The sequence below is a fragment of the Rhineura floridana genome, chromosome 8 (genome assembly GCF_030035675.1).
Source record: "Rhineura floridana isolate rRhiFlo1 chromosome 8, rRhiFlo1.hap2, whole genome shotgun sequence".
NCBI classification, from domain to species: Eukaryota; Metazoa; Chordata; class Lepidosauria; order Squamata; family Rhineuridae; genus Rhineura; species Rhineura floridana.
In genome coordinates this window covers 15,327,766-15,353,209 of record NC_084487.1, presented here as the reverse complement: position 1 = coordinate 15,353,209, position 25,444 = coordinate 15,327,766, and the positions used below count along the sequence as shown (strand labels likewise).

Below are 25,444 nucleotides of genomic sequence, written 5' to 3'. Positions count from 1 at the left end.
GTCCTGTCTCAGTAACCTATTAGAATTCTTTGAGAGTGTCAACAAACATATAGATAGAGGTGATCCAGTGGACATAGTGTACTTAGACTTTCAAAAAGCGTTTGACAAGGTATCTCACCAAAGACTTCTGAGGAAGCTTAGCAGTCATGGAATAAGAGGAGAGGTCCTCTTGTGGATAAGGAATTGGTTAAGAAGCAGAAAGCAGAGAGTAGGAATAAACGGACAGTTCTCCCAATGGAGGGCTGTAGAAAGTGGAGTCCCTCAAGGATCGGTATTGGGACCTGTACTTTTCAACTTGTTCATTAATGACCTAGAATTAGGAGTGAGCAGTGAAGTGGCCAAGTTTGCTGATGACACTAAATTGTTCAGGGTTGTTAAAACAAAAAGGGATTGTGAAGAGCTCCAAAAAGATCTCTCCAAACTGAGTGAATGGGTGGAAAAATGGCAAATGCAATTCAATATAAACAAGTGTAAAATTATGCATATTGGAGCAAAAAATCTGAATTTCACATATACGCTCATGGGGTCTGAACTGGCGGTGACCGACCAGGAGAGAGACCTCGGGGTTGTAGTGAACAGCACGATGAAAATGTTGACCCAGTGTGCGGCAGCTGTGAAAAAGGCAAATTCCATGCTAGGGATAATTAGGAAAGGTATTGAAAATAAAACAGCCGATATCATCATGCCGTTGTATAAATCTATGGTGTGGCCGCATTTGGAATACTGTGTACAGTTCTAGTCGCCTCATCTCAAAAAGGATATTATAGAGTTGGAAAAGGTTCAGAAGAGGGCAACCAGAATGATCAAGGGGATGGAGCGACTCCCTTACAAGGAAAGGTTGCAGCATTTGGGGCTTTTTAGTTTAGAGAAAAGGCGGGTCAGAGGAGACATGATAGAAGTGTATAACATTATGCATGGCATTGAAAAAGTGGATAGAGAAAAGTTCTTCTCCCTCTCTCATAATACTAGAACTCGTGGACATTCAAAGAAGCTGAATGTTGGAAGATTCAGGACAGACAAAAGGAAGTACTTCTTTACTCAGCGCATAGTTAAACTATGGAATTTGCTCCCACAAGATGCAGTAATGGCCACCAGCTTGGATGGCTTTAAAAGAAGATTAGACAAATTCATGGAGGACAGGGCTATCAATGGCTACTAGCCGTGATGGCTGTGATGTGCCACCCTAGTCAGAGGCAGCATGCTTCTGAAAACCAGTTGCCGGAAGCCTCAGGAGGGGAGAGTGTTCTTGCACTCGGATCCTGCTTGCGGGCTTCCCCCAGGCACCTGGTTGGCCACTGTGAGAACAGGATGCTGGACTAGATGGGCCACTGGCCTGATCCAGCAGGCTCTTCTTATGTTCTTATGTTCTTATACAGAAGTGCAGGGTTCCTTCATGATAGTCACAGCCATGATCCCTCCCACACACACACACACACACACACACACTTTTGCTGCTGGGTTGAGAATGAGATCCTTGTTAATGCCTTCTTCCACACAACAAACATCCCTAGGAGAAAATAAACATGAAAGGAAGAATGTTAGCTACTGAGAAAATCTTCTCAGTGGCTGACTCTCTTACTTTCACTCTGATTAACTCCAAATAGCAGGAAAGGATAAGGAAGCATGTTAGAAGACTCTTCTCAGTGGCTAACACACTCCGCCTTCATGCTGATTGGCTCGTAGGATGCTGGACACACAGGGACCCTGCTGGGAACCTGATCCCAAAAAAGTAAGGGATTTAAGACCAGCTGAGACCCCGGACGACTATACTCCTGATCATCTTTTCTGATGGGATTCAATCACATACCAGAAAATTCAGATTGCGCAGTTATAGTTGATTTTAACATTAATTTTAATCAGGATCACGGGGGAGGAAGGGTTAATCCCTCTTGGTGTCTGTGCAGTTCTAATTTGGATTCTTCCCCTGGCCCACTGCTGGTACTATTTAAATAACAAAAATCAGACACATGGAATGCATGCTGATACACAATGCAGGGCTGCGAAACTGGATCCTGCCAGTGTGCTGGTTCTTTAACTCCTCCACCTGCTATGGGCCAACTTTGACAGGTGGGCAGGGAGATCTACCTGTCAATCAGATGATGTGACAATGACATCAGGTGTCCTGGTTTTGCATAGTGCTGTGAACAGAAGCGCCAACAATCCATTGATCATCAGAAGTTCCGGGCCAGAACCTACACAAGCCCCAATGATCGTCAGGGCTAGCAAACAGCACTTGTGAAGCACAGGGCTGAGCAGGTGCCCCTGATCAGTGGTAACTACAACCCCCTTTCAGCTGAACCATGTCTTTACCTGCCCCACCCCTGACATCAGGGGTAGGGGAGGTGGACATGGCTTGCTCAAAATAGCCTTTTAGGCCAATGGGAAGGCCTGGCCAGAGCTTGGAAAAGTTACTTTTTTAAACTACAACTCCCATCAGCCCCAGCCAGCATGGCCACTGGATTGGGCTGATGGGAGCTGTAGTTCAAAAAAGTAATTTTTCCAAGCTCTGGGCCTGGGAGACATTGCCCACCGCTGATATAATCTATCTCCTAGCTTGCCCTCAGAGTGAGTTGTTCACTACAGTCCAAGAATAAAGCCTTTGACAGAACAAACAGTCTGTACCACAAAGCTGTGTTATAACAATGTGGGAATTAATGGTTTTATATTGTTTTTGTATATTGAGTTTTATACGTGCATAGAGATTTTTCTTGAATGTTAAGCGGGTTATAAATGTTCATAAATAAATAAAACCTTGGTTATAGGAAGGACTCATTTCCCCAAAGAATCCTGGGAACTGTAGTTTGTACAGGGACCCTGGGAATTGTCACTCTGTGAAGGAAATAGGGGTCTCCTAACAGGTCTCAGCTCTAGGGTTGCCAGGTCTCCAGTTTTTGGGGGTCCTCTCTGGGTGAGTCACCTTAATCTCTGAACTCTTAGCTTTCATTTTAAAAAATTAAGTTTCTAGGTGTTCTGGTTCAAAAGATATAAACTAAAATGTTAGCCGCCACCCCCACCCCCCGACAACTTCTGTTAGTACTGGCTGCTCTAATCCCTGCCCTTTCAGGTTTTTAGCCAATAAGTGAAGTAAGGGTTGTGATTGACAAGATTTGTTGACCCCCAGGGCATACCTAAACCCCATTTCAAGTTCTGAAAAAAGTTTCCTTTTCCTGCTTGTCTCACATCAGGAATTCAGTAAATATATAGCTTTTAGCAGCATAAAGAGTACTTTTTAGTTATAATAAAAGTGTGCATGCAGGGTTTTTTTAATTGCTTGCAAAAATGGCATATTATACATTTTATCTTTCAAATAATTTTTAATACAAATTTTAAAAAGTGTACATGCTGCACATAACTTTTCTAGTTAAGGAGTCAAACAAGTTTAAATTTTACTGGACTGTTGAAGATGGCAGTTTGTCTTATTGATAACCTGTTTTGAAAACCTTCCCAATATGAAGCTTTTCTGGGAGCAAAGCTGCAATGCTAATTCCACATCCAGTCTGCATCTGTGTTGGAATTGCTTTTTAATATGTTTTTTTTAAAAAAAACTTTTTTTAACCCTTTTTTTAAAGATGTCTTTAAAGCTTTTTTAAAAAATGTTTTTAAAGTTGTTTTGTTTTAATGTATTTTAAGGTCTGTTTTTATGATGTTTTAAAGTGTTTTTAGTGTTTTTGTTTGCCACCCTGGGCTCCTGCAGAGAGGAAGGGCAGGATATAAATCAAATAATAAATAAATAAATAAATACTGTACCTGGGAGTTAACCCCACTGAATTCAGTAGGACTTACTTTTGAGTAGGCATGTTTAGGATTGTGCTGACTTTTGAGGGAACATAGAAGAGGATTGTGCTGTAAATCTTTCTCTCCCACTCCAATCCTTTAAAAAAAAAAAAAAAAAGCAGTTAAGCCGGGCTTAATTAGGTGTCACACTTTTATTTGGCAGGAAATGAACACCTATATTTTTAAAAAAATGTTCTGCAATGGCTAGCTGGTTTTGACAGTGAACTATTAAATGGGGTATATGTATTTTTACATCTCCAGTGTGCGTGTGTGTGTGTGGAATATTTCCAACAACCCTGAGAGGAAGGGTTGGAAACCAAGGCAGGTCACAACAAGAAATAAAGCCATTTAAAATCCAGTAATCATAAAACAAGTATAAAACAGTTGCAAAACAGCCTAAAGTGACATGATTCTGAATTTTGGATTGGGTGAGTGAAGTTCCTTATCACTGAATTGCAGTCCTGTGCATGCTTCCCTGTCTGAGTAAGCCCTATTGAATACATTGGGACTTGCTTGTGAGTAAACATCCATAGGATTGCACTATAAATATCTTTGTTGTTATATGCCTTCAAGTCAGTTTCGACGTAAGGCGACCCTATGAATCAGCGACCTTCAACAGCATCTGTCGTGAACCACCCTGTTCAGACCTTGTAAGTTCAGGTCCGTGGCTTCCTTAATGGAATCAATCCATCTCTTGTTTGGCCTTCCTCTTTTTCTACTCCCTTCTGTTTTTCCCAGCATTATTATCTTTTCTAGTGAATCATAATTCTCATTATGTGTCCAAAGTATCAGCCAGAATACTTTTGCATTCAGCTGCCTACCAATTCTCATTCCTCAGTCCTTCTGTATTTTAGCAACTTTGTCACCTCATCTCTAGGCTGAGGCAATTCTGCCAATTTCAGTTTCTCGTTTTCCAGTCTTAAGTTTAGTTCTCCCCATTTCCACATCAGTTTGCAATTTTTTTAAAAAAAGAAACCCTCATGAAAATTTGCCAGCATTTTAGTGCAAATTTCTCCTAACATTCACATGTTTGTATGCAATTTTGCCTACTATACACAGTTTTGCAAAAACAGATTCCCCTAATACGATGCATTTTTGTATCTTTTTTTCACTAATTTATTTATTTATTTATTAAATTTATATTCCACCCTTACTCCCAGAAGAAGCCCAGGCAGGCAAACAAAAACACTAAAAGCACTTTAAAACATCACAGAAGAAAAAGATTTTAAAATATATTAAAACAAAACATCTGTGAAAACATGCTAAAATAAAACATATTAAAACCAACTTTAAAAAACAACTTTAAAAAAATCTTAAAAAGCAATTCCAGCACAGACACAGACTGGGACAAGGTCTCAACTTAAAAGGCTTGTTGAAAGAAGGTCTTCAGTAGGTGCTGAAAAGATAACAAAGATGGTGCCTGTCTAATATTTAAGGGGAGGGAGTTCCAAAGGATAGGTGCCACAACACTAGTATGCATTCTTTATGCTTGGATATGCATTTTTGTACACATTACTTGCCTCGAGAACTGCATTGCAAATTTGGAAGTATGCATATTTTGAAGGATGGCTGTTTCACTTCTTAATTGTTTCCGAGGGTGCAAATTTTGTTGGCTTGCCTTTAAATGTGGACTGAATTGAATTTCTCCCCCATCCCTGCTCATCAAACCTTCCTCATAAGAAAGTTCTTTCTTTTTGCCTGGGAACAGGCACTCTCCTCTCTCCCTCCCTCTGTTTCTCTGTGGTTTGGCTTTTAAACAGCATCCTGACATGTGGCTCACTTCAACATTCCACCTAATTCAGTTCATAAAGGTTCATATCGCTGGAAATTTCTGTTCTAATGCAAGCAGTTAATGGACAAGGCCTTTGTAATGTCAGCAGGTCATTTGATATTAGAAGAGGCATCAGGGAGGCTCAATGCGTCCTTCACAATGACATTATACCTGAAGGATTCTGACGATTGTCAGAGACAGGGCGGTCCATGGGATATTTCGCTGGGCCAACTAGCTAGTAAAAATAGGAAAGTAGAATTTTGGGGTTAACACGATGCTTGCTTGCATGTTCATGTTCCCTTGATCTTTTTCAGCTTTAAAAGAAAATGTTGAGTGGAATCTGGACCTGGGGTGAGAGACTGCTTAACCATTTCCTTTGGTCCACTCTAAATCACTCCCACTCTCCCAAGCTGTTTTTTCCCCTAGAACAAAAAAGACACATCTTTTCTCTTAAATGTGGGTGTCATTTTGAATTGACAAACAGCCTGGTTGAAGGGAAAGAATTAAGGGCTGCATTCAGACATGGAGCTTTGCAAGGGAAACTGACCGGAAGACTAATTGTATCGAGGAGATAGAATGACCTGTCACAACTGTCCCTTTGTGCCTGACTCTCTGAGAGTCTAGCAGGCCAGGCCCTTTAAGAGATTGAGAGATTTTTTTGGCTTAATTTGTTGTTTTATTAAAAGTAACCATCTGCTCAGGATGGTATAAACTTGGAATTTGGGAGGTGTCTATGTATCTTGGCAATTTGCCATTCACTAGACTTATCTTTAGAATTAATAAGCAATGATAAGACTAAGAACATGATCATCACAACAGGTGTGATTGATGAAGTTGTTGTTTAGAATCAGCATGTCATCTTTGGGGCTTTTAGCTATATAAGTCCCCAAGATTTTTTACCAAGGGAATTTCAGCGCAGACCTTGGACTGATGAAGTGCTCCGTACTGGCCATCAACTGGGGTCTCTCCATTGTCATTCCCTTGGAGTTCCCAACAACTGAACAGGGAAAGTAAGCTCAAGAGATTTTGTTGTTTGTATCCTTTTGCCTGCTACTTAATAAAACCTTTGACTTCCATTTGCCTGTGTGTTTATTGCCTCTGAATCCACAAGAACTCTTACCAGTTGGCAAGACAGGCTTATTGTGTTAGTTTAACAGATTGAAATGGTAGCGCTTCTCTCCCAACTTCTAGAATTCTTTTCACACTGCAGTACGGAACCGTGGCTTTTTTGGGTGATATATCGACATTTTGAGCAACTGTCTTTCTCACTGCTGCAACAAACAGTACATTGTTTCCATCCCTCACCCATCATTCACTGCACAAGTTAGTATCTGGACACAGGGTTGTGTGTGGGAAAAGGAAGAAGGGAATGCTGCTATCGGCACCTATGCTGGAATACCGGTACAATTTTTGTCAGGCAAAATAAAATTGGCTCACATCTGTTGTTGTTGTTATGTGCCTTCAAGTCGATTACGACTTATGGCGACCCTATGAATCAACGAACTCCAAGAGCATCTGTCATGAACCACCCTGTTAGGATCTTGTAAGTTCAGGTCTGTGGCTTCCTTTATGGAATCAATCCATCTCTTGTTTGGCCTTCCTCTTTTTCTACGCCCTGCTGTTTTTCCAAGCATTATTGTCTTTTCTAGTGAATCATGTCTTCTCATAGGGGTATTCACACGTTACTCTGTACCCAGGTACAAGCCCCCTGTACCTGGGTACAGCTGCTCATGAGAAAGAGTGTACACTTGGTGATTTCAAAAATCACCACGTGTACAGGCCTCCTGAAAAAAGCCCTCTTCTACTCACGTGGTGATTCTCCCTGCATGCTGTATCCGTGGAGCTGATCTTGAGCAATCAGTGTCTCCCCGGGGACAGCCTGAGCCTTCCTTCTAGCAGCAGCAGCCGCAGCAGCAGCCGCAGCAGCAGCCAATCAGAAGTGGGCTGAAGGAACCGTCAGTTGCTGGAGCCACGGAGCGGGAAAGAAGAGTAAAACTAAAATGGAGGCAAGGGAAGGGAAGGGAGACCAGCCTGAAGCAACGAATGAGCTTGAGGGGAGGAAAGAGGCAGAAAACGGGGGGGGGGGGAGCTTTGAAGGACTCACTGCAATTTTTAAAAGGTCTACTCAGAAGTAAGTCCCATTGAGTGCAATGCTTCTGTGTGCTGGCAATGAGTGAGTTTGAGGGAAGGACAGAGGGAAAAAATGGAGAGAAGAGAGCTTTGCAGGATTCACATTTGAATTTTAAAAATGTCTACTCAGAAGTAAATCCTACTGAGTTCAATGGGGCTTACTCACAGGTAAGTGGAGTTAGGATTGCCTAAAAAAAGCAAGTGTTCTGCCAGAGAAGCTAGAACTAGGCAAGGACTGTTTACATTGTTAAAGTACAATCCTAACCCCATGCCTACTCTAAAGTAAATTCCATTCAGTTTGGTGGGACTTACTCTCAGGTAAGAAGCATTAGGATTCCAGCCTCTTAAAATAAACAGTTGGGGGGGCTAAGAAAGGGAGGGGAGTTTGCATCTGTGTCTGCTCACAGTCCAGTGCAGTCTCAGCCATGTTTACTCAGAAGTAAGTTCCACTGAGTTTAATGGGGCTTACTCCTGATGTGAATGTGAATATAGAATTACAGCCTTTAACTTCTAAATTCAGTCCTTTCCTTTAAATACTAGGTGATTTATCAATAAATATTGTAATCTATAATGTCTGTTAAATGTTCAATGTGTCATCACGTGACTCTTATTGTTGCTTGTTACGAGTAGTATACCTACTATTCAGGATAGTGCCACAAATAAATTCCAAAACTTGCTCCAACCCCCCTGTGCAGGTAATGAATAATAGCTGCTATCACAACTGCAATAATAAAATAACTTAATGGCTAGGTAACACATTGCTCAGAAATGATAGTTATCAATAAATAATAGAAATTTTGGGTAATAGCTATCCCTTGTATCTTAACAACATAATCCCAAACAGGTTTATCGAAAGTAACTTTCACAGTTCAATGGAGCTTACTCTCAAGTAATTGTGCAAAGGATTGTAGCCTTAATCTTATTTAATGCCTTATTTCCTTTACGTCTCAACTTTCTTGCAAAGAGCTCAGTGTGGAATACGTAGTCCTGCACCTCTCAAATATATCCTCAGAACAGCCCTATGAGGTAGTTTAGGCTAAGAAGGTGATTAGCCCAGAAGTCACTCAGTGAGTTTCATGGCTGAATGAGGGTTTGAATCCAGGTCTCCCAGGCCCTAGCCCAGTACTCTTATCACTACACCACACTGGCTTTTGCAGAACTTGTACACTACAGTACCTCTATAAATCCAATATAAATTACCCACTAAACTTCTCTTCCTTGGTCTTTTAAAACCTATTGAAATCAGTGGTAAGGTAAATTCTGTTGTGTGCTTTCTATTTCCTCTTAAAGGTCAAGAAGAGAAATTTAGCCAAGACTCTTCCAATAATTTGATGACATAGGTCAGCAGTGATACGGGGGGGGGGGAGAGAATGGCAGTGGCACAGAGATGGCAAGGTTGGGGGTACTTTGGTGGAATGCAGCACAAGCTTGCAGGTGTGTGCCCACATGCTGCAGGATGGTGGTGCCACCAGCCCTGAACTTGCAGGCCCCTTGTCTCATTCAGTGAGTGGCAATGTTGCCATTACTGAGAGAGCACTGCTGTTGCGGAGTCAGGGATCCACCCTGCGTTTTACTAGAACCTCAAGAACCACCAACTGCAGCCAGCTGCAAAAGACATACGTTTAGTATGAAAGAACATGGTGTCTGAGAAGCTGCTGAGCACAGGGTTATCAGAACTGAGATGAGCTCACAGTCTTTCCACACATAGATCTATTCCTACTTTCCACAAGTATTCTTAATTTCAGTTGTCAAATTTCAAAATGGATGTGTGTCCTTTTGTTGCTATTGTTAAACAACTGGAAGCCAGAAGTGCTTGCCAATTAACTACAAATCTCCCAGGGATCTACCAATAGATTACAGTCTATCTTCTGGCCATCCCTGCACTAAATCATTTGTATGGGCACAGACCTACCTTGCAGGGTTGTTGTAGCATGGTTCAAAGGAGTGTTTGCAAGAATGAAACTACAATAGCAGAGGTAAGACTCTTCAAAACATTGCCAAAGAAGGCATTCTCAAAAAAGCAATGTCACCTTTCTACTGTGTATCCAGAAATTGAGAAGAAAAAAATTGTGGATTTGCTCATCTCTCTGCAGCTCTTACCGTCTATGTCAAGTGTTGTGCATCAAACTTAGACACACCTGATGGTCAAACACATGTTAATGGCTGCCTCCATTAGAAACTGCTGTCAGGCATAGCTGCATCACATGGTTTTATGGTAACACAAACCTGCCTTGTAGGCTTGTAATGTTTTGATTATTTATTTATTTATCTGATTTATATCCTGTCCTTCCAGCAGGAGCCTAGGGTGGTAAATACTCTATGGTTCGGATGGTTAGACTAGATCAGGATCTAATACTCTAGATCAGGATGGTTAGACTTCAGGTTTTTTGTATTGATTTTTTAATTATTATTATTACAAAAACCCAAGATCCACCAACCAGAGCAAGCCACAAAATATATGCACTTAGAATTAAATAATTCTTAGCCCAGGAATTTGTTTGGAGTTCCAAAATTGAACTGAGCTCACAGTATTTCCACACAAAAATCCACTCAGATTACCCCCCACTTTCTTCATTTCAGCAGTATAATGGTGGGATGGTCATTTTCTTGTTTTCATTGTGAAACAGGAGTCTGAAATCCTCACTGATCTTCTGTGAGTCATCCTGAGATACACCAATACATTTTGATCTATATTCTGCCCACCCTGCATTTAAAGTGCTATCCAAAAGCTAAATATTATGACATAGATCAGTGGTTCCCAACCTGGGTGTGTGTGAAGTAATCCGGAAGGGGCTGCGAACAGTAAAGAAATTAATTATTATTATTTTTTAAAAGTCTTCACTCCTTGGACACTGTCTGCTCCCCATTGCCGCTGCAGATGACACCTCCTCCTTGCTCCAAATGAGAAGGGAGGAGTTTTGCTGAAGTGCTAGAGCATCTTTCAGGCGCACCAAAGGCAGGCATCTGCCTCTAAAATACATGGCAGACACCAAAGGAGGCTGAGGTGGAGCTACCAGAAAGAAGGGGGAATTACTACCACTGACTGCCGTCTCCTCACACTACCACTACTGATGACGTCCTTACTCAGAACGAGAGGACTTTTTGTGAAGCAAAAAGAAGCAAGGCTGCAAGGAAAGGCCGCTTTCCCCCTTCCTTCCTGGCAGCCAAGCTGCCTTCCTGGAGGGAGGAGGTCACAGGGGACAGAGTATGTTACACTGGGAGCAGTAGGCTGGAAAGCCCAACTGATAAATAATATTCCCCACATTTATATTTTGAGTGTAGTTTTGTGTATTAAAACGCATGATATCCTCAAGAAAGAATCAGGTGTACCATGTTGGAAGAATAGTTTCAGTTCATAATCTTTTAAGCAGCTTGTTTTTGTTGCAGCCCCCTCAAAATATTTTCATATATAAATATTGAATATATTTAGGTCTGCACTTTCACACATTTATCTATGGGTAAGTCCTATTGATCTCTATAGGACTGTATAGACATGTATAGGGTTGTTGCATGAAAGCCTACATCAAAACCCATACATACTCTAATAACAGGCAATGAAAAATGCAATATTTTAATAACTATAATTATGATAGTTACAGGTTAGTGTTTTCTTTTTAAAAGTTGGTGTTTTGATTTTAAAAACTTAAGAATCTGCAGGAAAAATGAAGAGAGTAAAACTACATTCCTGTTTCTGCCAACACTCTTTCTATTGAATGCACCCCTTGACAAGAAACAGTTTCAGGAAGTATAACAGACCCAGCATGCCTTGCCTTGTTGCCAGTAAAAGGGAATTGCTTCAATGGCGCATTTAATAAGTGTAATTGAAGCCATTTTCTTTCCCTGGCAGCAAATGTGTATATAACAGACTGTACACTCGTTGAATGTTACATGTGAATAACTGTATGAGTGTACAGCCCAGCTACTTGTGTACCCAGGTACACAGACTGTACACTTGTTGACTATTACATGTGAATAACTGTACGAGTGTACAGCCCGACTACTTCTGTACCCAGGTACACAGACTGTACACTCGTTGACTGTAACGTGTGAACAGGGCCTATGTGTCCAAAGTATGATAACCTCAGTTTCATCATTTAGCTTCTAGTCACAGTTCTGGTTTAATTTATTCTAACACCCAATTATTTGTCTTTTTCACAGTCCATGGTATGCGCAAAGCTCTCCTCCAACACCACATTTCAAATGAGTTGATTTTTCTCTTATCCACTTTCTTCACTATCCAACTTTCACATCCATACATAGAGATCGGGAATACCATGGTCTGAATGATCCTGACTATCGTGTTCAGTGATACATCTTTGTTCTCTCATAGCTGCCCTCCCCAGTCCTAGCCTTCTTCTGATTTCTTGACTATTGTCTTCATTTTGGTTAATGACTGTGCCGAGATATTGATAATCCTTGACAAGTTCAATGTCCTCATTGTCAACTGTAAAGTTACAGAAATCTGCAATTCACATCTAAAGGGTGGGAACTCATTGCATGCCAGGATGCCTGTCATGTGAGCAGCTGCAACTAGCGCATAGCTCCTGTGATCTTCTGAATTCCCAGGCTTGCAAATGTTAGGTTAAAATTTGAATTCACTTAAACATTATAGCTTTGCCCCACACCTTGTTCATCATTAATACAAACAGTGTAAAGACCAAATCTTTATGTTGGCCTCTGAATGACTTTTGATAAAACAACGGTTTATTTCCTGGTGACCTGACCCCTTTCTAACATTCCAGTGGCTCGCATAATAAAAGCCGGTTTAAGCTGGAAACCTCCCCTCCTTTTGTATTTCTATATCTTATTCAAGCTTATTACCTCGCATATAGTTGCAAAGCATAACATAAAGAGAAATGCTAAAGTTTCCCTATTGCCCTATAAACCTTGACATGTAAACCTTTGAAATGCAAGTCTAGCAATATTAAGTCTGTCGCCACTGAAGGGGCGCCCGGTTGCAGCTGGGGCCCCCTTCTCTGTATCTCTCTTTGTTCCTAGTTGCAGAGCGCTTATCTCAAGGACATGCGAAATATGCAGACCCATAGTCTGAAAGAGATTCTAATGTTTCCACTTATGTTCTTCCTCTGCACCCCTTCACCTCCTTTTGCATATCTTTAGGTTATAGTGACAATCAAATGTTTCTTTATAGTTTATGACGCTGCTCCCCAATATTGTAACCTTTGGGGTAAGGCTATATATTCTCTGACCTATCAATAAACGGGGTTCCCATTCTGAACGGCCTTTGGCTTGTAAGTATCGGGTTCCCCTTTGCAAAGGAATTGTGTTTGGTTTATTTGATCTCTGATAGTGGGTTATTGCACTCATCTCTGCACCCCTCCCGGGTGGATGTGAGCTGGGGTAGACAGTGACAGCCTGCGTGTTGGATTTGGACCTAACACAAATGGATTATTTCTGGTATTATTTATAATGAAAATTAGCACTAAACCTCCAATATATTCCCCTAGATTTCCAGAACTAGCTTTCATGTCATGTGAAAGGTCAAATATAATGCACACATTACCCGGTAAAAAGTCATCGGAATAACGGAATAAAGTGCAGTGTGAAAGCAGCCAAGGAGATCTCCCCCAATGGAATCCTACTCAATATTCCAGTCTCCAGTCTCTATTACTACTAATAACAATAGTATTTTTTGTAAAAAAAAAAAAATCATTATCCAGGGGGGAAAACTCCATCTTAAGAGAATAGAGAAGGGTTGCACAGTCATGTGAAAATTGCAAAGGTTGGGAGATAAATTTGTAGTGCACAAGTAATCATGTTAGAATTTAAGTCGATGTTTTAAAGATAAGAATAGAACATGGGTTGCCAGTGTGCAGCTCATGGGCACACATTCACCCACAGAGGCCTTCCTTGGTGTTCACTATCTCCCATTCCCTCCACTTAAATTAGACTTCTTAAAAGAGGCCTTCTATTGTAACTAATAGGCTTTTTTCAGGCCAAATTGTTGCTCGGTGGAGGGTGGAGTGGGTCGATCTTCCTGGAGATTACAGATGGGGAGGGAAGGATTAACTCTTGCCTTCTCAACTTCACTCTCCAGGAAGATCACTCCCTTCCCAATTAGGCTTTGTGGGGAAAAGCTAAAATGCTGTGCCCATGATATTTCTCCACATTGCAAATGTGCCCACAGACCCCCTCCCCCAAATATTGATGACCCTGCCCTGATATAGTATGTAATAACAGTATTCAATGGTACCGATACTTAATATTGATATTATGTTTATATTTATGTGTGCCTATCTATATTTATTAATCAGGGAGGATATTAAATGTGGGCTAAAACAGGTAAATATTAGTAATTTTGCCACTTTGTCTTATTAGGCATTATCTCATATGCTTTAGCGTGTTCATCATGTAATCTATTTATTTTTAAAATAAATAAATGAAATGATTCCAACTTCCTCTGATTTCAGTGAAAAGCAAAAAAAGGACAAAAGATACCCATTATTTGAGTATCATGGATAATTTGAGGTCACAAAAAACCAAAGGCAGGATTCTTAAGCCACCCTTTAGATACACGTATGAAAAAGGCTGCCTTTTCTTTGATTCCTGTCCACTCTTCCTCAAGCCAGAAGCAACACCAGAAAAGAATTTTTTTGGGGGGACAGAAGGGGCAAAGTATATTTCTAGGTGCGCAGAATATACTAGACAAGAATGGGCTCCTTGTTTGGGGGGTGCTTGCCTAACTCCCCTCCCCCCCGGCACTGCCCATACCTCAAACACATGCATGAATGGGGAGAAAACTGGTTTCAAAAGTCACGAAGGTCATGGTGAGATCTTGGGCCAGTTACTCTCTCACAGCCTCACCTGCTTCTAGAGATGAGGGGGGAAATTCAAATCAGTTCACATTTATAGGTGAACCTACCCAATTCACACTTTTGGAAACAGTACATGGACTGAACACATCTAAATTCGCACCTCTCCGAATTTTACAGTGCAGCTTTCCAGCCTCGTAATGTGCACAAAATTGCATATATTGGGTAAATGTGTGTTTAAATATCTATATTAATGCAAACCGGACTTCCGGTTCCGGTTGCTGATGAAGGGTGAGCTTTTCCCTGCCGGCTCTATCGGCTTAGCTTTTTTCTGGACAATTAACTTTCTGGATTACATTTTCTTTAAAAGCAATTCAGCAATCTACAGACTTCATGTTTATACACTTGTCTGGAGAATTTGGAGTTTAAAAGTGAACTGGATGCTTTCATACAGAAGAGCAAGCATAAATTCCTCCCACTCTTCGCTAACAATTGATTAACAGCCTCCTTACTCCCTTAACTTTTGAAGTCGGTAGATTAACATATGGTACTAATGAGAAAGGAAAGGAAAGCCTTGGGCCTCCCTCTTCCCTTGGAGAGTTTGCCCAGGGAAAACAAAATAAAGAAAAAAAATTGTGGAAAGACCCGGCTTGTTTCTCCACCATTGCTACAACAGGCTGAAAGCCCTTATCCTGAGTTAAAGGGCCAGCAAAAAATTACAAGCTTTTTTACTTCCCTTTCCCAGTATAATGCAGATCAAGAATGGAAAGCCATTCCTTCTTGCCTGGACTGGTCTATATCACACAAGGGCTTTTTAGGCAGCCCGGAGAGGGAGATAATGGCAATGAATCTGGCAGATGAAATCGGACTGGCAGAAATGCATGATAGAGATCATGCTAAGCAATTGGAAGACACTACAGAAGATATAGTGTATATCGACCCGGCCGTTCAACAAATGCAGGCGGATATAGAGATCCCTTCTAATCCATTTGAGCTTGAAGCTCGTATCTCACAGGGCAGGAAGAGGAGTTCCTCTATTATTATCCCTGCAGAGCAAACGGGAATGCAAGATCTGAAAGAGAAACATAGCGATATAATAGATGATTTAAACGGACTACCTTTAAAAGGCTGGCTTCTTATGTTGGCAACGGACTTGGAACATTTAAAAACATATATGAAGGAATGTAATTCACTCTTAACCACCTTGGTAACACTTCAACGCAATTCTCAGTCCTCATCGATACCTACAGAACAGGTGCCTTCGATAAATCGCCCAGTTATAAATAAGCCTCAGAGACAAAATATTATCAGAGTAAAAAAAAAAAAGAGGCATCCGATAATTCAGCTAAAAAAGAGTAAAAATATGAAGGCTCAAAAGCCACTACAGACCAACAAGATGAATTTTAAAAGACTCTTTAATATATTGGACGATTTAACCAAAAAGGAGCGACAGAATTTAAAAACGAATCAGGGTAATTCTTCAGGAATGAATATCCCCAGAGGCACGACAGTTGATCGCTCTAAAACTATTACACCTCAGAATAAAGGGGAACTTATAGAACACCCCCCTAGTATAAATTCAACTGATTATATTCCATACCAGGATCCTTGGCAGGATGTACTATTAAAGAATCGGTTGCCACCCCCGTCAGAGCCGGCATCTTTTACTTCCCGTTGGAACCTTGTCCTTATCAGGAATAAACTAGTTTTTGAAAATTACCCAAAACCGTGGGGTTGTATTAGACCAATTTTTAGAAAGCAGCATTTTATCGACACCTTAAAGAAATCCTTTCCAAAGACTATAAATATGAATATTAATATCAATGACATTAAACAAATAGAATATCTTTATTTTAATAACTTCAACGCCCAAGCAGTGGTTACCTTTACATCTATGGAAATAGCAAACCATCTATGGAGCAATAAGGCTTATTTAAACAAGATGGATATACACACCTTGCGTTTCTTTGAAAATCAAAGCCTTCCCATGGATTTATCACTGATTTACAAGTCATCTCAAAAACAGTCACACTGTAAGGCTCTTCCAAGTCATGATCCCCTGATCTCTCTGGAGACACATCGAACCCCTGAAAAAGGAAATGACACTATTGATCTTCTGGACTGTCAAGTCTCGCCTAAAGTCTCAAGAAAATACTATGATCTTGCCATCAATGCCAGCAAGCCATCATCAACGATCTCGGTCTTACCGCTAAATCGGTTGCGGTTGCAGGCCCCCGGGACGAGGGTAGGGGTGGTAGATTTGCTGGATGCGAATAATTCCTCTGCACATTTTCAATGTATTGGCCAACCGACTCCAGATGAGCTTGTTCATCATTCAGGGTCGCAGACTGTCCCTCTGTTGGAAGAGGAGCAGTCCTTGCAGCACTCATTTGCTTTTTTACCTAAATCAGAAAGGGATGAAATTCTTGACAGGCTGGTCCAACTCTCCCTTCATCTTTCAGTCATCCATGAACAGCTAGAAATCGCCCAGCCCACCCCAAGTGAAGAAGACAAGGTGACAGAGGATAAGATGGAATTACAACTTTCAACCTCCTCCCACCTGACTCAGTTGCAACAAAGGACTGTTATGCCCTCTGCCGAGTTCCAACTAAACCCAACGCAGAGTTTGATGCCTATAGTCTCAGACCAGAAGCGTCCTTCAGCCTTGGTTACGCCACCAACACTACCTGGCACTGATTGACATCTTAGATTTCTGTCCTGGAATATTATGGGATGGAATAATAAAGTCAAGGAAGATGAGTTAATTTCCTTTTTTAAATCAGTTCAAGATCATCTGTTTGCAAGAAACCTGGGTAACGGAAGAATCTTCAATTCTCTTCCCAGGTTTCCGAGCTTTCCCATTGCCAGCATTCAAACCAAATCATAATGGAACAGGTAGTGGGGGTCTGTGTATATTCATTTCGGATGACCTACCGGTAGACATCTATGTGTTCAGCCCAATCTGTAAGCATTATGTACAGGCTGTAAGGTTAACTGGTTCCATGTTTGGAGCTATTATCATTATAAATGTCTATTTTCCTCCTTCCAGGGCTAAGATACTATCTGCAGGTAGTGTGTGGGACCACCTCGCAGAATTTCTGACTTTTTTGGAGTTCCAATTCCCCGCTTATAAACTAATTCTCTGTGGGGATTTCAATGCTAGGCTGGGTCCGGGTCTGACAGAGGGTCCTTCCTCAAATCACGGGCCGTTATACATTAACCCACATAACGCAAGAGTCTCTCAAGATCAGATATTAAATAAGCAAGGTCTGAGGCTTTTAGAAATAATCTACACACACCAGCTAGAGTGCTTGCATGGCTCAAATGTGGACCAGTCTAAGGGGACATTTACTCACCTATCTTTTAGAGGAGCCAGTGTAATTGATTATACACTGGTCTCAAGTTCCCTTATTCCGGAAGTAATCAAGTTTTCGGTACTTGACAGATACGATAGCGATCATCTTCCATTACTTATGGTCCTAAGTATGACTCTTCCCAGGATCTGCCCGACCCTTCCAAACCTGGAAGATCTCCAGCTAATAGATCAAAGAGTTCGCTGGTCTCCAAATTTTCACTGCTCAATCTTAGGTCTGCTTGAGAATAATTCCCTTTTAGATCTCAGACAGGCTATTATAGCTTCTAAAATCGATGTCCAAGACGCTTATCAACATATAACATCTTTGTTAAAACCTATGTTGATTCGGATATTCACAAACCCTCTCGTCATGGATATTCTGGATGGTTTGACTTAGATTGTAGGATAGCAAAGCGCCAACTATCCAATTATTTACAAAAGTTGACAAGAGACCCTTCTACTTTTGACCAAAACCACTGTGTCGCCCTCCGCTCTTCTTATAAGAATTTGATTAAACAAAAAAAGGCACAGTTCACGAGAACTCAGTGGCAATGGCTCAGCCTTGCACAGGCAGAGGGAAATGAGTGCCTTTTTTGGGATATAGTAACAAGAGGTATAGGAAACTCCAGACAATATGTAACCTGTCATATTTCTGCCTCTGAGTGGCTTGAACACTTTACTAATATATATTTCGATCCAAGTGTTCCTCCTGCTCCCCTGTTGCACTGCAAAGAGGAGAAATGGCCTCTGGTTTCGTTATTACAGGTTAGGATGCTTATTTCTACATTAAAAAAGGGTAAGGCCCCAGGCGAAGACATGCTCCCTCCGGAATTATTTTCCAGTTTCCCTGACTGGAGGATTCCCATCTTCACCAAATTATTTACACAGATAAATAATACGGGCATTATGCCGGAGGGATGGAAACAGAGCATAATTATTCCCATCTATAAAAAAGGACTGAAAAATGACCCAAACAACTACCGCCCCATTAGCCTCCTAGACACAGGTGCCAAATTATATAGTAAATTTCTCTTATGTAAGTTAGATGAGTGGATAAATGATAATTCAATAATTAGGCCAGAACAAGCAGGATTTCACCGAGGACAGAGCACTATAGATCATTGCGCCACTTTATTATTCCTCGCGAGACAATCGATAAGGGGACCCACAAAACACCTTTATGCCGCCTTTGTAGATCTGGCGGCAGCTTTCGATTCGATTGACAGAGACCGACTGTGGACCAAACTGGGCCAAACAAATATTGATAAACGCCTCCTATATTTAATTAGAGAATTGTATTCCCTTAATACTACCAGAATCAGAGTGGGAAATAATCTTACAGACTCAATATCAACAAATAAAGGTGTCAAACAGGGCTGTTTATTAGCCCCTACCCTCTTTAATTTATATCTGAATGACATCATTACTGAAATAGAGGGCCCAAAATTTTTCCCTCCCTCTGTAGGCTGTAGGCAAATATCCCTTTTACTATATGCTGACGACATGATCCTTCTATCCTTGACCCCTATAGGAATGAGAAGGCTTTTGATGAAACTGAACCACTACTGTAAAAATGAGGGTCTCCAAATCAATTATAAGAAGACCAAGATCATGGTCTTTGGCAATAGACATCGTCAACATACATGGTCCATTGGAAACCACTTAATAGAGCAATGTCGATCATTCAAATATTTGGGAATTAACTTCCAATACACGCTTGCCTGGAAAAATCAGATGACAGCAATAAAACTAGCCGCCTCTAGAATGGCAGGGCGATTCTCAAATTCTATAGGACAGCGGGGGGACATCTAGTTTTACCTGCTTTGAAAATATTCCAAAGCAAAGTCATCCCACAGATAATATATGAGGTGGCTATCTGGGGATGGTCGGTACCCTCGTTCCCGGCGTTAGAGGCCATTCAAAATAATTTTCTTAGGCGCCTTTTGTGCATTCCCCCAGGTACCCCGGCTGCGTTTTTGAGAGCTGAAACTGGCTTACTCCCAATCACAGCAAGGATCCATGAATCACTGCTGACTTATTGGGCTGCACTATCTAATTCTACTACCAAGATCATAGCAAAGGCATGTTTTGATGTGGCGGTGGTAGAGAAACAGTGGCTTTTACAATTTAAGATGGTATTAGCCCATTATCATATCTCGATTCAATCAATTTCCTCTCTTCATAGATACAACTTTCGGGCTCAGATAGAGAGAAACAGTGTTTGGCGGGATAGCCTGGCGATTTTAAACACTAAGTTTTCCAGATGGTATGGTATATTTAAAATCAATCATATAAGGGCCAATTATCTATCTTCTTCTCTACCTGTACAATTAAGAAATGCTTTTACTGCCTTAAGATTCCAAACTATGCCTAGCGCCATAGTAACCGGCCGATATCATCAGACCCCATATGAACAACGATTATGCATTTGTCACCAGGGGAAGGTGGAAGATCTTAATCACTACCTATTTGAATGCCCAATTTATACACACCCTAGATCTAAATTTCTTGACAGTATGATTAACTGGAAAGGACAAGATGCGGAAGAGGATTTGATTTCTTTCCTTTTAGCCGACAATAACCCACAAATTACTTATTATGTGGCACATTTTGCCCTTGCCACTCAAAAGTTAAGGGTTAAATTCTTGATCAACACAGGTTCACAGGTATAAATGAGGACATGGTACAGTGCTGTTTGGTTTCGCTGCTATTAATAAAGAAAGGTTGATAAGAAAGTTATAGATGCCATAGATCAAGGATTTTATAGTAATATCTTGTACTATGACTTTTAATCGTTTTATTTGGAAATTTTATTCTGTATTTTGTATTCGATAATTTTAAGGTTATACTGTTTTATTGTTGTATTTGTGTTGCAACGGCCTAAGGCCTGCAATAAACTATCTACTACTGCTACTACTATTAATGCAAACCGCATAAATATGCATTGCACAAGGGCAAAAGGGTTTGCAAAAATGTGTATGTTAGGCATAATTGCATACAAAGTTGTGTGTCTTAAGAGAAATTTGCCCGAAGATGCTGATGAATGTTTGTGAGGACTGGTGTGGAAATGTGGAGAACTGAGTTTAAGAGTGGGAAAATGAGACTTGCCCATCCTTACCTAACTCACAGGGGTGTTGTGGAGGGGAAGGAATGGGCTAACCTTCTGTAAGCCAACTGGAAAGATTGCAAGAAAGATGGGATCCAAACATGTTTATTAAATCATATTGATCATAAATCATAGCACTTCTACTTTACTGGGAATGACCTAATATCTCTTTGCTTTTATTTATTTATTTATTTATTTATTTAATTACGCTTTTAAACCGCCCTATAGCAACGAGCTCTCAGGGCGGTGTACAGCAAAATAAAACCACATTTAAAAAATGAACAAGTGTGGATTAAAACATACGATATAAAACATATTTAAAAACAAAATTAAAATACGAATAAAATAAAAATACAATTACAGTTAAGTTTAAAATAAAATTAAATTTAAGTTTAAAAGTTTAAAATGCCTGGGCGAAGAGGTAGGTTTTTGAGGCAAAGACAAGGTAAGGGGAAAGGGAGTATAATCTCCCAAGACTTACTATACTATTTAATAAAATAGCTTTTATGAAGATAAGAACATGCATTCTATGAAACAATGGCAATCCAGTTTCCATTGCGAGTGACCCAATTAATTAACTGCATTAAAAAATCCTGAGCACGCTTTATTTTTTTAATCATGAATAGGACTTGCAGAGACAAGAAGGCACAGGCTGGGTAAAGTCCTCCAGTAAATATGTGAAAATAATTGGCTCACTCAAAAAGACTCAAGCTGTAAATAAATTGTAGTCCGTGTTTTGTCTGATATTTGGAATTAGATCTTTATTGAAGCCATTTCTGAAAATAATTAACCTACTAGAAAACTTTAATAGCAGGGTTAAATAAGTAATCTGATTACTGCGATGTTTAAATAAAATTAAATAGTAGGGCTACGGCCTAATTGATTAAAAACCCTCTGATGGATTTAAAAGTTGCTCCTGGTTCATCAGGCAATATGTTTCAAAATATTTGAATCATTTTTAATATAATAGTTATGCTTAGCGTAGTTCCAGTGAACTCAATGGAACTTATATCAGGGCTGTAGCTCAGTGGTAGAACATCTGTTTTGCATGCAAAAGGTCTCAAGTTCAGTCCCTGGAGTCTCCAGAGAGGTCTGGGAGAGACCCCTTCCTGAAATCCTGGAGAGTCACCACCAGTCAGTGAAGACAGTATTGAGCTAGACAGACCAATGGTCTGACTCAGTATAAGGAACCATCCTATGTTTCTAAGTTCCATTGATTTCATTGGGTCTACTCGAAGCATGACTAAGGCTGTACACCTAACCCCACTTACCTGGGTGTAAGCAGAGCTTGGAAAAGTTACTTTTTTGAACTACAACTCCCATCAGCCCAATCCAGTGGCCATGCTGGCTGGGGCAGATGAGAGTTGTAGTTCAAAAAAGTAACTTTTCCAAGCTCTGGGTGTAAGCCCCACTGAATGCAACAGAAGATTGAGTAGACTTGGTTAGGGTTGCACTGCACATCTGGATCCAACCCAAGGTCTTCTCCAGCCCCTGTATCTGAGTTGGAGACCCCTGGGCTGAACCTCAGATCTTTTCCTTGCATTGTAACAATGAGTTATGGGCCCTCCTTGCCCATAACAAATATTTCAGGATCTTTGTAACTGTGCCGATGCTTCGGGAAGGTGGTGCTGGTGCAATACATGAATAGAAAGAGCCATTTTTGAGGCTTATTCCATTGGTAACCTTTAGATAATGATACACTTAGCTATTAATTTACTGAAAACATTGTTGAATCTCGCAGGGTTGCTGCAATCAGTAAAGTCAGGGCAACAAAATATTAGTATTCGAAGTGCAAATTGGCTGTTTCAGGATGTGTTGAAATTGCAAGAATGGCTGCATTAGCTCATTTCTGAATTTTATTTTAAAACAAAACACATCAAAAGATGGCCATATGCAGTGGGTCCATTGCCTTGCTGAATTAACAAGGCAAGTTTCACATGAATTTTAAGTGACCGCCTAATGGATTTATCCCCATGGACCTGAAACGCACCCATATAATTAGGCAAAAGGGCTTTGCAAAATATTGAAAGGATCAGTGCTATGGCAACCTTTGTTTGCATCAGGGCAGTGTCAGATAATACCTTCTTAGAAACCAGATTAGGAATATGACAGACATGATGTCTGTTACGCAAGTGCAGCTGTCATACACTTATATAAAAATATACTTAAAGGATCCAGAATACTATGCTGCAGGAGAAAACAACGTGCAATTGCTGAGGCTCTTGGCGGAGCACTTAATCATGCCTGTTGTAGCAACTGTAATGAGCTGTGCTAGATGCTGTATGATTTCTAATTGAATTTCAATTGCTTCTTTTATGTCTTATGCTGTATTTTATTGTACTACAGTTCAAATTCTATGGAATAAAATACAATATAAGAAATAGAAGAAGCAATAAAAATATAAGTAGAAATCAATATGAATATTTAATGTGGACACACAAGAATGAAGCTCATGGATCACTGATGGTCCAGGGACCACAGTTTGGGAGTCCCTGTATTCATGAAAATAACACACAAAAAAGTCATTATAGTAGGAGAAATTCCTTGCAAAAATGTGTACATCAGTCAAAAGAACATAGAAAAATGTGTTTATTAGGAGAAATCACACTAAATGCTGAAGAATTTTCTTTTTTTAAAAAAAATCACCAATTGCTGCAGAAACATGGATAACTGAATTTAAGAGAGAATCCAAATTGAAGATCCTTCCATCCACAGCCACCTTTCGAGGATGTTGAAGTAACAGATTTCCTGCATTGAGGGTGTGTGTGTGTGTGGACTAGATAGTTGATATACTTGCCACTTTATTATTTATTTATACTTCTTAATGCGAAAAATAGGCTTCTAAGTAGTTTACAAACTATAAAAAACCAATTACACAAACTTTTAAACATAAAGGTCCATAATTAAAATGCATAATCTCATTAAAAGATTAAAATATCACCATCCATAAATAAAATATGCAATTAAACAATCCCATTAACACAACACAGCATTTAAAACAGGAGGTTCAAGTTGAAAGATCAAGGGAAAGCCCCTGTAAACAGGTGTGCCTTCAAGAGCTGGTGGAACGTTAATACAGATAGAGCCTCACATGCCTTAGCAGGGTCTGCATTCCATGACACCTTATTAAGATTCTTTGATTCTACTACCATGAAATCTGCCGCCCTGGGCTTCTACACGGAGAAAGGGAGGGATATAAATATAATAAAATAAATAAATAAATCTGCAAGGGGACAGAGCTGGGTATTCTAGGTGGTCATGCTCACACTCTACAACCCCTCGCTATCCTACTCACCCTTCTTTATTTTATTTTGATTGGACCACATTTGAAAGCAACTGCTGACTTTTGAAGGCTACTAAAAATGTTTTGATAGATACATCACCTCGGTGAATTGATTACAAAACTTTTCATTGACTAAAAGTGTGTGTGTGTATTAATACAAGCATTTGTAAAAAGTGCACATGGCCAGCACCATCTTTAAATAAGTATTCTCCCATCTCCTATCACCCACTAGAGCAGCCTTTCCCAACTAGTGGGCCACCAGATGTTGTTGGACCACAACTCCCATCAGCCTCAGCCAGCATTACCAATGGTCAGGAAAGATGGGAATTGTGGTCCAACGACATCTGGTGGCCCACTAGTTGGGAAAGGCTGCACTAGAGGGAAAGCCTCATCTAACGTGATGCCCGTTACAACAGATGTGTGCATCACTAAAAAGCTTCCTGCTTCAGAAATATTGTTGTTATTCATATGCAAATTTAATAGTCTAATTAATGAACAAATGGAACTATATATGTCTACTCAGAAGTCCCATTAAGTTCAATGGAATTTGCTCCCCAGAAAGTGGGCATAGGTTTGCAGACTAAAACCCATATAACTACACAGCTAAGGGTCACTCGTAGACAATCAATTTATTAAGCATTCATCCTGATTTGTTTGCACGTTTGTTAGATGATGCCAGATATTTATTGAGCATTTATTCTGATTTGTTTGCAGGGAGGGTATACAGTGTTGTGTCAAGCAAGAATGATTCCACATTTTCTAATGCATTTTCTCATCACATCCCTTATCACAAAATGTCCACTTTTTTTTTTTTGAGGGGTGGGGGAGAACAGGTTTATTGCAGAAGAGTGCCAAATGAACTGTATTTGCACAACCTTTGTATGCTGGTACGTGATTGAATCCTACTTGAAAATGTTGACAGTCTAGAAGCATCATAAGATTTCTTTAGTTGGGCAATAGCTCTGATTATATATTCATTGATGCTAGACACTCCATTTTGTTTGCTTCTTTTTATTGCTTTCATTTCTTTGCTTCTGTAGGATTATTTTGTTATTTCTGAGGGTTCTAAATGTTTGAGGTGGTGGTTTAATACTTTTAACTGATCTACATCATTTTATACACCTTCGGGTGGGAATAGCGACTCATAAATAGGTTAGCAAGCTCCGTGACACCACTGAATTTCACTATACTGGGAGCTTCTTCTTCTTTTTAACCTGCAGGAGTCAAATCAGCTCAGAGCTGGATCAGAGCTGGC

At 40.2% G+C, this 25,444-nt stretch overlaps 1 protein-coding gene across 9 annotated transcripts in view; it reads right to left on the bottom strand.

Annotated features, from left to right (window-relative positions):
- Positions 1–25,444, bottom strand: part of LOC133363284 (uncharacterized) — a 78,952-nt gene that overhangs the window by 32,512 nt on the left and 20,996 nt on the right. For 4 of the 9 annotated variants that reach the window (XM_061582691.1, XM_061582687.1, XM_061582689.1 and 1 more), the window contains exons 2-4: positions 16,653–16,847; positions 16,402–16,532; positions 3,748–3,871 (exon numbers count right to left, since the gene is read on the bottom strand). In XM_061582691.1, the coding sequence (XP_061438675.1) occupies positions 3,748–3,871; positions 16,402–16,532; positions 16,653–16,847 (450 nt within the window). Of the gene's footprint in view, positions 1–3,747; positions 3,872–7,354; positions 7,445–14,165; positions 15,518–16,401; positions 16,533–16,652; positions 16,848–25,444 lie in introns of those variants that run through there. The other 5 variants (XM_061582693.1, XM_061582690.1, XR_009757649.1 and 2 more) reach the window with 4 other exon arrangements.